Here is a 14,684-nt window from a genome sequence, read left to right as displayed (position 1 = left end):
CAGGGTGGGGGCGCCAGCCACCCCATGTCCCCCTGCTATGACCGACATGGGTCACAGCTTGGGGTCGGGAGATCTGATATTAACCTGCTGTGTGTTCCTGGGCAAAAGCCACTTCACTCCTCGGGAATTCATCTATACATTGCTTTTAAGTTTATTTATTTATCTTGAGAGAGTGAGAAAGAGGGCAAGCAAGCAGGGGAGAGGCAGAGAGAGAGAAGCAGAGGGAGAATCCTAAGTAGCCTCTGGGCTGTCAGCACAGAGCCCGATGTGGGGCTCAAACCCACAAACCGAGAGACCACGACCTGAGCCGAGATCAAGAGTAGGACCCTTAACCGACTGAGCCCCCCAGGTCCCCCATCGGGACTTAATAAAACATGAGTGATGTTTGAACTAGAAGTCCACCAAGACCCTTTCCAGCTCTGACATTTCATAATATCTTAGACTTCTTAAAAGATCTGTCGTTGGGAGGGACCACGCGGCACCTCGCAAACACTAGGCTCTCTGTCTCCTCCGCACACCCCAGCCTGGCTCCCCATGACCACAGGGGCTCCCGCCAGCCTCCCTGCTGCCCAAGCCCCTCTTCAACCCATTCTCCACACTGTAACCACAGAGAGCCTTCTAGACAAGCTATTTGGATTAGGACACGCCCTCCTGGAAATCCTCAGTGGCCACCCTTTCAGGGCCCCCGTGTGAGCTGCCTCATCTCCCCGCCACCTCCCGCCTCACTGCTCTGCACGAAGGTCACACGGACCTTCTCCTGATTGTTCAAAACACCCCCGGCTCTGTTTGGCCGCAGCCCTCTCTGCCTTGCCGAAACTGACCACCTTTGAAGTCGTAAACAGCGCACCTCGAGAGAGGACCGCTCTGATCCCCAGTGCAAGTTAGGCGCCCGTATTGTACCTTCTGCAGAAGCACCCCCATTTCATTCAAGCATCTCTCTCAAGCTATTGCACCGTCTGTCTATAAAGTCCTAGAGGGGAGGGCCCGGGTCTGTTGGTGCCCACTGGGATCCGCAATGTCTGATGGAGAGTCGGAGCTCCGTGTGGGATAAAGGAAGAAATAAATGAAAGCATGCACACAAAAGCAAAACGTCAATCTCTTCCTCTGCATTCAGGGGTCTCTTCCCGCTCTGGGGACTCGTGCAGGGTTTGTGATTTACCACAGCTGGACTGCCCATGGGGACTTGGTCCCCCCTGGAGCAGGCTGGTGCCACACCCCTGCTCTCTGAGGGCAGCGTGCTCCCACTGAACCTCCCGTCTCCTCCCTAGGACCGCATTATCCTGGGATCCAACAGCGCCTACCTCTACATTGGGTTTCCATCAGAGCGAGGCAGTGAAGACCTGACCAGGTTCGACTATGACTTCTTCCAGCTGGAGAGAGCAGCTGCGGAGGGAGTGAGTGTGGACAAGCTGGGTGAGCAGCTCAGGGCCCTGCCTTCCAGCATTTTCCACATGCTGATCTAAAAGCAACTGCTTTCACTGTGTGCTCTCCTACTTTCCCTAAGAAAATAACATCTTGTTTCAAAGGGAAATGTTTAGAAAGTTAAATTAGGATTTCCATATTGTAGAGTGAGCACATGTCAAAGATTTATTAAACTGTTTTGTTAATAAACAGAGAAGAAGGCGATAGATACAGTTGACCCTTGGACAACATGGGTTGGAACTGTGTGGGTCCACTTATACATGGTGGTGGTCTTTTTGTTTTTTATAAACACAGCACAGTCTTATAAATGTATTTTTTTCTTTCTTATGACTTTAACATTTTCTTTTCTCCAGCTTACTTTATTGTAAGTATATAATACATAGAACATACAAAATATATGTTAATCATCTGCTTATTGGTAAGTCTTTGGACCAACAGAAGGCTATCAGTAGTTATGTTTTGGGGGACTCAAAAGTTGAATGGATTTTTGACCGTATGGGGCGTCAGGGCCCTAACCCCTGCATTTCCCAAGGTTCAAGAGTAAAGCACAAGAGGGAAGAACAGTGAAATAAGACTGAGTTAGACAAAGCTGGTTGATGGTTTTGGGGGCAATGATCTTCTGCTGGACAAAAGTCATTTTAAATTGCGAATCTTCTACAAATCATCTCACAGCTCAGAGTCCAGGCTCCAGTCAATAGCTGAATGAGTGCACACGGGTACATCCTCCGAGGGAACCAGAATCCCTACATGGGACTCTGCTAGGACCTTTAATTTTTTTAATGTTTGTTGATTTTTGAGAAAGAGACAGAACAGGAGCTGGGGAGGGGCAGAGAGAGAGGGAGACACAGAATCCAAAGCAGGCTCCAGTCTCAGCTGTCAGCACAGAGCCCGACGCGGGGCTCGAAACCACGAATCATGAGATCATGACCTGAGCCGAAGTCAGATGCTCAACCAACCGAGCCACCCAGGAGCCCCACGTAGACATTTGGTGAACCATCAAATAACTGAGTACATAAGCATATAAATAAACCCCTTCGTGGCTGACAAGTCTCCCAGAACCAGTGACCGACCTTCACCGGGACCCTGCTGGTTTCCAGGGGCTGCGAGCCACGGCGATGGGAAAGCGGACCCCGGCATGCTGGCGGTGTTCCAGGACTACGTCAGACTGATGCCCCTGGTGGCAGAAGCCAATCAAATGGGCGAAGAGCTGAAGAAGGTAAGGGCTGGAAGACGGAGTAACGCTGGGTCCGGAAGGACCTCAGGGAACAGGGTCCACGGCCCCTCACCCCCAACGCCCCAGCCGGCTTTGCCGTACCAGCGAGGGCATGGGGCCTGGAGAGGTGAGGGGCTCCACCCAGGACCCCCCAGTGAGCCAGTGACAGAACCCAGGCCAACCCCCAGGCCTCAGCAGTCCCAGCTGCCAGCGCCATGCCTACCATGGCCCCCACAGCTCCCACGGCCCCCCAGGCCCTCCAGACCCTCCAGGCTCCCAGACCGATGCTTGCTTGCCAGGCCACCCCTCCCAGGTTGCCCTCCAGAAAGGGCTTCCCTGGGTCCAGGACCCTGAAGCCTTCTAGCCACAGAGAAGACCTGAGCAGGGGGTGGCCCCCCGGTGACACAGGATCCGATCCCCAGGACACATTCAAGACACTTCTGCGTGTTGGGAACGTGCGAGGAGGAGAAGGAAATGGCGAGGGCGGTGTGGGCTGTGCGCTCAGCGAGAAGGGTCCCCCTTACAGGGACTCAGAATGGAACTGAAGGTGAAGAATTTAGCGGCTTCAGACTCCAGGGGCCACGAGCTACAGAAGGAGGTCATGGTGAAGGTGACCAACCAAAGGACCCGCGAGGTGAGGATGCCTCTGGGGACGGGGTTTCTGAGGGCTCTCACGGGGACAGAGACTGTCCTGTGGAGACCCCGTGAAGGGCACTGCGTGTTCCCAGTGTGAGCTGGGCTCTGGGGACAGACTCTGGGATGGACCCCCCGCCTCCCCCACGTTTCTCTCCTGGTCCTCTCTCCCACATGGCACCAACCCTGGGATCGCTCCCAACCACCACTCTCCATTCATTTATTTATATTTTTTTAATGTTTATTTGAAAGAGAGAGAGAGAGAGAGACAGGTTGAGCATGTGCGAGCCAGGGAGGAGCAGAGAGAGGAGGCCACAGAGGATCCCAAGCAGGCTCCGCACTGTCCGTGCAGAGCCCGACGCAGGGCTCGAACTCACGAACCGTGAGATCATGCCCTGAGCCGGGGTCGAACGCTCAACCGACTGAGCCACCCAGGCGCCCCTCCCTTTCTGCCTGGTCTCTTCCTCTGACCGGCGCCGAGGTGGCCTCCCGTGTGTCCCCTGGCGTGGGGTGAAAGGGCAGAGGGGTCTCAGTTCCTTCGTGTTGCTACGGCAACACCACAGCTTGGAGGCTGGGAGCAGAGGTCGTGGCACAGGCACATTTGGTATCCGGTGAAGGACACCTTCTCGCCGGGTCCTCACGTGGTGCTAGGGGCCGGGGAGCACTGACGCCTCTTTCATGAGGGCAATGAGTGCATTCATGAGGCGTCCACCCTCACGGCCCCGTCTCCTCGTCCCAGCGCACTGAGGGTCAGGCTTCAACGTACGGTTTGGGGGGACACATCTCGTGACTCAGGAGGGTCTCCTGGGAGACCCCCACCCTGGGAAGTCGACCTTGACTTCTGCGCGTGTCCCACGAGGCCTTTGGAGCTGAATCCTCAATGCGTGTGCGACCGTGATTTTGTCTTTTGCGTTTTCTGGAAGGAGCCATCAGATCGAAGGAGCTCTGGTGACCCAGTACTTTGCCTCTGGGGCCAGGCGCTCCGCCAGGGTTCGGTTTGGCCATTTCCTACTGTCTTGTCAGACCTCGTTTTAAGGAGATTTCATGTTCCTCTGTATTTCGTTGCTCATTATAGTTTAAGGTGAATTGAAAAGGATCTCGTTCAGCCTTTCCTATGATTAGCAGAAACCGGGTTCTCTTTTCAGGGGCTGCGCGCTAATTGCTTTTATGGTGATGTCGCTCGCTTTCCTCTTTCCTCGGGCAGAGACTAAGCTTACTGATCCGTCATCTCCAAGGCTGTCCGTTTTTACCTTCCGAGTGGATCAGTGGCCTCTCCCCGGATGAAGTTACGCCTTCCCCGGGGGCCTCGGAGATGCTGGCAGTCCCTCGGCCCTTCCTGGAAGGTTTCGTGTGTGAGGCTGGGAAGGGCGGACAGCAGCCTCGGCACTTTTGTGGCGGTCCGCCTCGCAGATGTTCGCCCTAGACCGCTGGACCGTGCGCGCACAGGGCGGAGACGGGACCCCCCCAGGCCACTTCATGTGACCGACGAGAGACACGTCGGGGGCGATTCGGGAGCAAGCCGGGGCTTGTGAGGACAGGGAGGGTCTCAGCCCTGACTTCTCAGCGGTGTCTGTGCAACAGGCTTCCGGCCTGGGAGTCTCCGTGCTCGGCTGAGGCCCCGCGGGGGACGGGAGGGTCAGCAGAGACCCCTGCCGCTCCCGCAGAGCCCCGCTGAGCTGTCACAGGGCCAAGGGCGCACTGTCCGCCAGGAAGGATGCAGAGGACTGAGGACGTCGATTCCCACCGTCTTGGTGCCCTAGCCTCAGGGCTTGAAAAACCCACCTGCTGGAGCTCGTGCTGTGCTCTGCCAGGGTCAGGTTCAAACGCAGTCTTTACCCCGCCTCTCGGGGGAGAGGACGGGTTTCACTTGAGGCAAAGAAGGAACGAACGAAGTCTTTGTAGCGTCTGGAGGAGGATCTTTTTCTTTGGAGGCACGTAACACGCAGAGGGACAGGGACACATCGGGTTGGCTCCTTGTGCCCCCATCACCTCACCGTATGTCCTCTCAGCAGCCCTGTCCCTCACTCAGGGACAGACAGCGGCAGGTTCTTGGGGGGGCGTGAGCGCACACATTGTCACCTTACAGCCCCGCCCGGGCCTCCCTGTGCCACAAGCCAGGTGCTGGCACAGCTTTCTTTTCTGGGGGCCTGAGGGTCTGAGAAGCTGCTTCCTTGCTTCTTGAAGCTTCCAGAGGCCCCCGCTTTCCTGGGCTCCATTGTGCTCCATTTCCAAAGTTAGCCACTTGGCGTCTCCCTGACTCCCCTTCCGTCGCCGTCTGACCATCTCTTCTGCCTCCCCCTTCCACAGTTAAGGTCCATGTGAGGGCGCCTGGGTGGCTCAGTCGGTTGAGCCTCCGACTTCGGCTCAGGTCACGATCTCGCGGTCCGTGAGTTCGAGCCCCGCGTCGGGCTCTGTGCTGACAGCTCGGAGCCTGGAGCCCACCTCGGATTCTGTGTCTCCTTCTCTCTCTGCCCCTCCCCCACTTGTGCTCTGACTCTACCTCTCAAAACTAAATGTAAAAAAATATTTAAAAAAAAAAGGTCCATGTGGTTACACTGGACCCACCTAGACAGTGTGAGCTAATCTCCCCATTTTAAGGTCAGCTGATAAGCGAACTTCATTCCACCTACAACCATAATTCCCTTTTCCACATAAGGTAACATGTTGGCAGGTTACAGAGACTGGGACACAGACATCTTCGAGGGCCACTCTTCTGTGTTCCCTGAGTCCCAAACCGTCATCTCTCCTGGGACAGTGTATTGTTTGATCCCTTCGTTATCTCCTCTAAGTTATTAGGCCCCAGCAACTCAGGAAATGCTGGAGCCATGGGTCAGGAACGAACGTGGACTCCCGGAGGACCTCACCGCAAAGCTAGGCTTGACGAGAGTGTTAGGGGGTCCTGGGTGCCCCAAAGCCGGCCCATCCGGGGAAGCATGCTGGGAAAAGTCACGGGAACGAACTGTGAGCAGGTGAAATCCAATCCCGGTGACCTATCTTTGTGTTCGTAGGTGTGGATCTGGTCAAAAGCCAAGTTTATCAACAGGAAATTTCTCATGGAGGAACTTTACCAGCGCTTTCTGGATGGAGAAGACAGCCACGTGGCTCAGGAAGATGACCCCTTCTGGGACCCTGTCGAGGTTGTCCACTTGGGCTCAGCCCACGTCTGGCTCCAGTCGCTGGCCTACTCCATGAAGCTGGAGGAGCAGGTGGAGTTCATGAACTGCGAGGGGGAGGAAGAGGCCGTGGTGCACGTCTGCGTGACTCCCTGCTCCCCGGCGGGACGGTGGGTGTCCCCTCTCTACCCGCCCCCCCAGCCCGGCCCGGTCCTGGCAGAAAACTCCCAGCATGCCTGCGCTCTCCTGGATGAGCTGGTCAGCACGGTGTCCCCGAAGAGCTCATTCAGTCACGATTTGGCCCCAGCAAATCTGATTTTTGCCACGGCGGCCAAATCGGCGGGCCGGGAACGTCTCAGGTCCTCGCTGATGCGGCCCGAGGGCTGGAAGAAAGCAGAGTTTCCAGCTCGTCCCTTCTCCATCCGTGGTATAGGCTCCCATGGGATTTCTGTCCCTTCCCTCAAGGCAGGGACTGAGGTGTCTTCGTTCCCTGACGTGGCCTCCTTCTGAGTTGTTCGCCGACCTTCTGTGGGGACGGGCGTTGCTATAACTCTGCTGCACTGCCCTTCACCGTCCTCTCAGGGACCCCCTCTCTTCCCTCTCTCTAGGCCATGGGCAGTCCACAGCGTTTTCACAAAAGCCCAGGTCTCTCAGCAATTCTAAGCAAAGAGGCGGGCAGGCGGCGGTCTGGTCTGGGTGCGAGGTGCTCTTAGGCACCCGGGACGGCCTCCCTGTCTTTCTGAAGAAGGAACCAGCTCAGGGCCGCGGGGTCCTGGCACCCAGAGACCAAGCTGACCATCGACTCACTGTCTTTACTGGGAGTCTCAGCAACTTTCTGGTCACTTGGCCACCTCGGGCTTCTCGGCTGCCGGACGGTTTCTCTCTCGTTGCAAACTCCTAAGGCACATTCTAGCTTATGGGCTCGATGCGAGGTTGACGTGACAGACGCCCCCTGTTGGAAAGCTGTCCAAACTGGTTCGCGAACCTGTAGGCCTGGAGTTGACTCTGGACTGTGCAGAGCTCACCAAGGAAAGGGTCGCCTTGAGAGGCCGCATCCTCTACCCCACTGGGAACCTGCCCGGGGCTCCGGGGCTGGGTCGCATATTACACGAGGCGGTTACGTTGCGGTCTCTTCCTCCAGGAGGCTGGGAGCTCCTTGAATGCCTGTTGCGTGAACACGCTCCGCGGCTGGCAACGCTCCTCGTCTTTTCTTCAGAGAAGCTGGCCATATCTCGAGGAGTCTCGGGAGTGCCCTTTGACGACACGACCCTCACCTGCTCGGGCCCCGGCCGATCTGTGATCTGCCCTGTCCTCCTCTGTTCGCAGAGCGTGCGGTGAGGAGGACGTGGTTATCGACCCGTCGGAGCTGCTGGGCAAGAGGATGGACTTCCAGGTTGGCCTCGTGCGGTGCCTTGGGGTCAAGTGGCTGAAGGAGGACGCAGAGCGAGGCATTCAGATGGGGTACCGGCTGTGCACACACCCCCCACCTCGTGGGCCTTGGCGGGCGGGAGTCTCTCTTGGCACTTGAAAAACGAGTTCATCACGAAATTTTCATACGTTTCTCTGCTTGTTCAACCCCAAAATGCCTATTTCCCCATCGGTTAATAGAAGTCCCACATCCTTCTAGGTTGCTGGACTGAAAGCCACGTTTATTGATCCTTGGTGATTGAAGCAGTGGTCAGAGATTCTAATTATCCGATAGAATATCAAGGGAAGCTGTACTCTCTACGTAGAATCATGGGTTTTTTGTTGTGTTTTTTGTTTTTTGTCTTTTTGAGTTGGAAATGAAAGGACTGTTATCACAATATGGAAGAAACACCAGATAGGCTTAGTCAGGCTAAGAGACGGTAAGAGATCAAGTAATAAAGAAAGGGAAACTTTGAAGGACAAAACCCAAAACACTACCTCACGTGGAATATTAACAATTTTAGGGGCGCCTGGGTGACTCCGTCGGTTAAGTGTCCGACTTGGGCTCAGGTCATGATCTCACAGTTCGTGGGTTCGAGCCCCGCATTGGGCTCTGTGCTGACAGCTCAGAGCCTGGAGCCTGCTTCGGATTCTGGGTCTCCCCCTTTCTCTGCCCCTCCTCTACTCACACTCTGTCTCTCTCTGTCTCAAAAATAAACATTAAAAAATAAATAAAATTAACAAATTTAGATGATCAAAGTAGAACATATTTCTCAAAATCCATTTCCTTTTTGCTAGACATTTAATACTGTCCATGTAGTGATGCTACTCGTGTTAAATAGCGGAAATGTTGGGGGGTGGCAAGCACGAGGATCAATTTCAGGTCGTCTCGTATCAAGTAACCAAGCCAAGCCATCATTCTTTGGCTCATCTGATCCATTTCTTTGTAAATGTGTCCCTTCTGGCTTGGAATTCTGTTTTATGTTCTTTTCTCAGGTACAGAATGTATGACCTTTCAAGCACTTTCTATACCAAGCCTGTATGGAAAATGGTGAATCCCCAAATAGAAGAAACTGTCCAATTTACAGCCTTAAATGCATCTCAGGAGTTTCTGAATTATTTACAAACAAACGCTCTCATTGTCGATTTATGGGGTCTTCAAGGTACCACGTTTGCTTCCTCTTTTGCACGATGCATTCTTCAATCAGATATCACGTCAATATATCTAGGGTTGCCAAGGATGTGGAGGAGGGAGGGGGTCAGGGTCTTAATAGCCCAGGGCGGTCTTCTCCTGGGTCCCTGGGCTCTAGTCCACAGGGGATTGAATGGCTTAAACCTCTTCATGTAGGGGCGCCTGGGTGGCTCAGTTGGTAAGTGCCTGACTCTTGATTTCGGCTCAGGTCACGATCTCACGGTTCGTGAGTTCGAGCCCTGCGTGGGGATCTGCGCTGACAGTGCGGAGCCTGCTGGGGATTCTCTCTCTCCCTCTCTCTCTCTCTGCCCCTCCCTTGCTGGTATTCTGTCTCTAAATGAGTCAATAAACAAAGAAACATACATTAAAAAAAAATCTCTTCACACAACACTGGGCCTGGAGGTGTTTCTTTCCTTGATGGTGTCTCCCTCACATTACAGAAGGCTGCGCCCAGCTGGACTGCTCTCAGTCGGACCTCATGGTCACGAGTGAAGGCCACGTCATGGTGGACACCAAGAAAATGTCCGCTCTGATGGATCCAGGCCAGGTGTGCCCATTTATGTGACATTCAAACGGGCATCGCACGTGACAGCTGCTTAGGGATCATTGGTGTTCCTTCCACTTAACAAATGTTTTCCTTATTTACTGCTGTGTTCCCCCAGGGGCTTCAACCCTGCTCACCACACCCTCACCCCCACCCCATCTAGGGGGGTAAAACTGCCAGTCCCAAAGGGTATGCAGATAACCCCGCGAAAGGCTAACCTGACATGTTTTTTGTAGACGCCATCAAATCAGATATCGGAACTCTACATGAAGCTGCTCAAGTTAGAGCAGGAGACAGAGCTGCTCAGAGACACCAACAGAGCCCTGAGAGAAGAAAACGTGTTTCTCAAACAATCACTTGAGAAGGTCGGTTCTACTCAACAAGGTGAGAGGCTACGTAAGTCTTGCTTAAGTTTCTCTCTAAACTCCTACGTTTGAGATGGATATTTATATATATATATATATTTTTTTTTTTTAATTTTTTATGTTTATTTTTGAGAGAGAGAGAAAGAGATCAGGGGAGGGTCAGAGAGAGAGGGAGACACAGAATCTTCAGCAGGCTCTAGGCTCCAAGCTGTCAGCACAGAGCCCAAAGCGGGGCTTGAACTCACGAACTGTGAGATCGTAACCTGAGCTAAGGTTGGATGCTTAACCAACTGAGCTCTGAGATGTGTATCTGTATTTCAAAGAAATTTACTCTTTAATGAGTTGATCTATATCTTGTTTCATAAAAAAAAAAATCTGAGAATTTTTTCCCCTTCTGCCTGGATGTGTCTCAACCTGTGCTTGATAAATGCTGGTGTAGATTGCCACCAAAATAAATATGTACATAGAGACTTGGGAGAGCAGATGTTGAAATAAATGTTCTGTCTCTCACCACCTCAGCACATAAGCCTTCCAACACCCTGAAGCTAACTTGGACGGCAGCACGCCCTCCAGCAGCCAGAGAGATGAACCAAATGTACACTCGGCCAGCCAGCTCCGACAGAGAATTTGCCAAAGCCCTTAAGCTGTTCTACCACAGCATGAACCAAGCAAGAGGGCAGCTTCTCCGACTGAGACAAGAGAAACCTCCTGTAAGTAACCAGAATCCTGGGAGCAACAGGGTTCTTCTTCCATTAGATTTAGGCATTGGAAAGAACTGCATTTCTTTTTAATTTTTTAATATTTACTTTTGAGAGAGACAGAGCATGAGTGGGGGAGGGGCAGAGAGAGAGGGAGACACAGAATCCGAAGCAGGCTCCGGGCTCCGAGCCATCAGCACAGAGCCCGATGCGGGGCTCGAACGCACGAACCGTGAGATCATGACCTGAGCCGAAGTTGGTCGCTCCACCGACTGAGCCCCCCAGGCACCCTGGAAAGAACCACATTTCTTGAGCTGGGGGATGTGTGTGTTCAACGAGAGAGCAGGCGGAGGCCTGAACAGTGTGTCCGCTGCTCTCCTGGGCATCCGTCTCTGCTCTTGCTTTTTTATTCAAGTGCACTGCTAGCTGTTTCCAGGTAGTGATATTCATTGACTTTATGACTTACACAGTATCCCAGAAACACAGATTTGGCTTACTGTTATATAAACCAAATAAATACAATTCATCACACTAAAATGCTAGAGGAGGTGCCCCGGGTGGCTCCGTCGGTTAAGCATCCAACTCTCGATTTGGGCTCAGGTCACACATGATCTTGCACACCGTTTGCGGGTTCAAGGCCCGCTTGGGATTCTCTCTCTGCCCCTCCCCTGCTCACGTGCTCACTCTCTCTCTTAAAATGAATAAGCATTTTTTAAAAAAAGATACTATAGGAGAAAAAGCAAGTTTACTTCAACAGAATCGGAAAAAGCAGGTGACAAAATTCAGCATCTTGCCATGATAAAAACTCTTAGCATATTAGGAATAGAATGGACATCCCTCAATCTGAGGAAGGCAGACTTAAGCACAGAGCAAGCATGATCCCTAATGGTGTAGTGCTGGATGCTTTTTTCCTTTTACATCAGGAAGAAGTCAGGGATGCTAGCCAACTTGACTTCTGTGTGACACTGTACTTGAGCACGAAATACAGGAATAAAGTTGAAAAGGGGAAAAAGTAACAGCAACGATAGCGTATGTTTATACAACACTTACTAAGTGCTTTACAGTTACTCAATTCTCACAGCCCGATGTCGTCGGTACCATCATTAGCCTTATTTTACAAATGATGGGTCTAAGGCACAAGACAGGTTAAGTAACTTGGGTGAGGACACAACCAGTTGACTAGCAGGACCAACCTCCAAACCCAGCAAGGGTCCCTTCACAGTCTATGTTCTCTCCTACTACCCCATGCTGCCTCTGTTATTATTCTCAGATGACCTGTGTATGCAAATTAAAACTCCAGAAGAATTTATAAATTAACTACTAGAATTACAAAGTTGCTGGAAAGAAAATCATATCTATATATATATGTATATCATGTATATATATATATATACATATATATATATACACACACACACACATACATATACATTTGTTTTGTTTTGAGAGAGAGAGAGAGCGTGCACGGGAGGGGCAGAGAGAGAATCCCAAGCAGGCTCCGCACTGTGAGCGCAGAGCCCGATGTGGGGCTCGAACTCACAAACCGCGAGATTGTGACCTGAGCCAAAGCTGGACGCTTAACTGACTGAGCCACCCAGGCGCCCCAAGAAAATCAATATTTAAACATTAACTGCATTTGAGGGGTGCCCGGGTGGCTCACTTGGTTGAGTGTCTTACTCTTGATTTCGGCACAGGTCGTGCTCTCATGGTCCGTGGGCTCAAGCCCCGTGACAGGCTCCGGGCTGACAGTGCAGAGCCTGCTTGGGATTCTCTGTCTCACTCTCTGCCCCTCCCCTGCTCTCTCTGTCTCACAATAAATAAGCAAACGTTAAAAAAAAATTAACTGCATTTGAATATAACAGCATCCAACAGCACTGCCTTGTGTAAAAGATGCCATTGATCATTGCATCAAATCCATGAAGTACTTAGGCCTATAGCTAACATAAAACTGTGTTATAAAGCCCGTAAAACTATGGCCTGGTATGGAGAAAATGTTAAACTTCGCTTGAGAGATGTTAACGGAGATCTAAATAAATGGTGAAACGTGCTAGGTGTCCACAGTTTGGAAGATTTGCAATTGCAACTCTTTCGAGTCCCCCGGAGAGTCACTGTAACCCAACCAAATGTAACGGGATCTGACGAAATGATGCTATACTTGAGATGGGATTGCGAAAGCAAAGAACAGCCAAGACCCAAACACAAGCGTAGGAAGCCTCGCCCTACCTGATGCCAAGGCTTACTTTAATGCTATGGTAACAGACAGCAAAGTATCAGCCCCAGTGCGGATAAGGTAACCAAAGGAGAAGGACAGAAGGCCCGGAAATGGATTCACCCAGGACCAGAGACACGCTATGTGACCGATGAGGGACTGCGGTGAAGGCAGCAAGGGTGGATTTTACAACAAACGGTGCTAGAATTAAGAGTACATACCGGGGCGCCTGGGTGGCTCAGTTGGTTAAGCGTCAGACTCTTGATCTCAGCTCAGGTCACGATCTCACAGTTTTGTGAGTTCGAGCCCCATGTTGGGCTCTGTGCTGACAGTGTGGAGCCTGCCTGCAACCCCCTCTCTCTTCCTCCCACTCTCTCTCTCAAAATAAATACATAAACTTTAAAAATTAAAAAAAAAAAAAGAATGCATACAAATGCATTCCAAAATGAAATTGGAATCTTATCTAAGACTATAGCCAGAAACCAATTTCAGGTGACAACTAAGGACCCAACCGCAAAAGGTAAAAAGCCTAGAGATGATCATGACCTTGCGGTGACAGGACAGGAGAAAACACCCGGCTGTCGAGGGAAACACTGATAGACGCACCTGTACTAAATGGTACACTTTGGCCCAGATACCAAAATAAAGGCAAAAGAGGCCAGGAAAGGTTATTTACACACAACACGTTTAACATGTAATGAACTAAGATCCAAAGCAAAGAACTACACAAACCAAAAAGAAAAACAGCCCAACAGAAAAAAAAGAAAAAAAAAAAAAAGGCCAGTAGACACATCAAAGGGTGCTTAACCTCTTGAGTAGTTCGGGAAACGCTAATTGAAACCACAGTGAAAGGTATTATAAACCCACCATGCTGGCAAAACTTAAAGGTCTAAAAATACCCAGCTGTGATGAAGGGATGAAGCAACAGAAACCCATGCATTTCCGGGAGGAGTTTAAATTGGTTCGACCACTTAGAAAAAAAATTTTTTTGCCACTTACTTAATGAAAGTGGGAAAATGCATCAACCCTAGAAGCCTTCGACTCAGCTCTTCGCAGAGTCAGCTGGTTCTGCAGAGGATTCGGCCCCAAGGCCCCCAAGCAGTGGTTCTCAGAGGGTGGTCCCCTGCTAGCAGCTCCAGAATCATCTGGGGTCTTAGAGGTCCAAACCCCAGGACCCCTGCCCGACCTGCTAAACCAGAGCCCTGGAGTGAGGCCCAGGAGTCCGTGCTTTAACGAGCCCTCCAGGTGATTCTGCCTCGGAACTGAAGTCCGAGAACCATAGGCTCTCAATGCACGGATTCGTCTCCCACGTACTAGGATGGTTCTAGTTATACACCATTCTTGAGAGAACTGAGGAAATAGTCACTCGGATCATTTCCTATTCTGTGGTTCAGATGAGGGACCGGCTGAAAAATTCTGCAGAAACCCACGCCTGTATGCCCCAGCTGCTCTTAATCCCTCCCTCCTCCATAACAACCCGGCACCGAAAACCCCAGCGGAAGAGAGGTCAGGGAAGCACCGCCCCCACCCCCCCAACACACTGGAAGCAATGGCCTAAGTATCCGAGCTGCCATCTCACTAGTGATCCGGGAACCACCTGCAGGGACGCTCGGTGCCCTCTGCCCGCTCCCGGCTCGTGAGCGCGGTCACCCTCCGCTCCACTGTCGCACGCGGGCACTCGGGCCCACCCGCGCCCCTGCACCTGCCTCCCCGGGGCGGGGCCCGCAGCAGGCAGCCCACACTCCGCTACCGACGGGCGCACCCCCACCCCCACCCCCGCGCGGTCCTTGGCAAACCCCAGAACTCCCCCGGTATTAAAGGCATGCGGGTCATTCCGATCTGAATGAGCCCTTCTCTCCAGCAGCAGCAACCGAAGGCCGGGCCGGCG

General features: G+C 52.2%; 1 protein-coding gene across 1 annotated transcript in view; it reads left to right on the top strand.

Moving 5' to 3' along the window:
* LOC124509882 (kinesin-like protein KIF28P) overlaps positions 1–14,684 on the top strand; it is a 78,850-nt gene that overhangs the window by 61,744 nt on the left and 2,422 nt on the right. The window contains exons 14-22 of the mRNA XM_047076474.1: positions 1,269–1,413; positions 2,520–2,638; positions 3,162–3,269; positions 6,277–6,551; positions 7,708–7,842; positions 8,785–8,951; positions 9,421–9,527; positions 9,761–9,920; positions 10,409–10,599. Of these exons, the coding sequence (XP_046932430.1) occupies positions 1,269–1,413; positions 2,520–2,638; positions 3,162–3,269; positions 6,277–6,551; positions 7,708–7,842; positions 8,785–8,951; positions 9,421–9,527; positions 9,761–9,920; positions 10,409–10,599 (1,407 nt within the window). The remainder of the gene's footprint in view (positions 1–1,268; positions 1,414–2,519; positions 2,639–3,161; positions 3,270–6,276; positions 6,552–7,707; positions 7,843–8,784; positions 8,952–9,420; positions 9,528–9,760; positions 9,921–10,408; positions 10,600–14,684) is intronic.

This window comes from Lynx rufus, unplaced genomic scaffold (genome assembly GCF_022079265.1).
Source record: "Lynx rufus isolate CCGP_SWC_20201006 ecotype Redwood Valley unplaced genomic scaffold, mLynRuf1.p SCAF_15, whole genome shotgun sequence".
NCBI lineage: Eukaryota > Metazoa > Chordata > Mammalia > Carnivora > Felidae > Lynx > Lynx rufus.
Note: the sequence above shows the minus strand (reverse complement) of the source record. Positions and strands in the feature narration are given on the sequence as shown.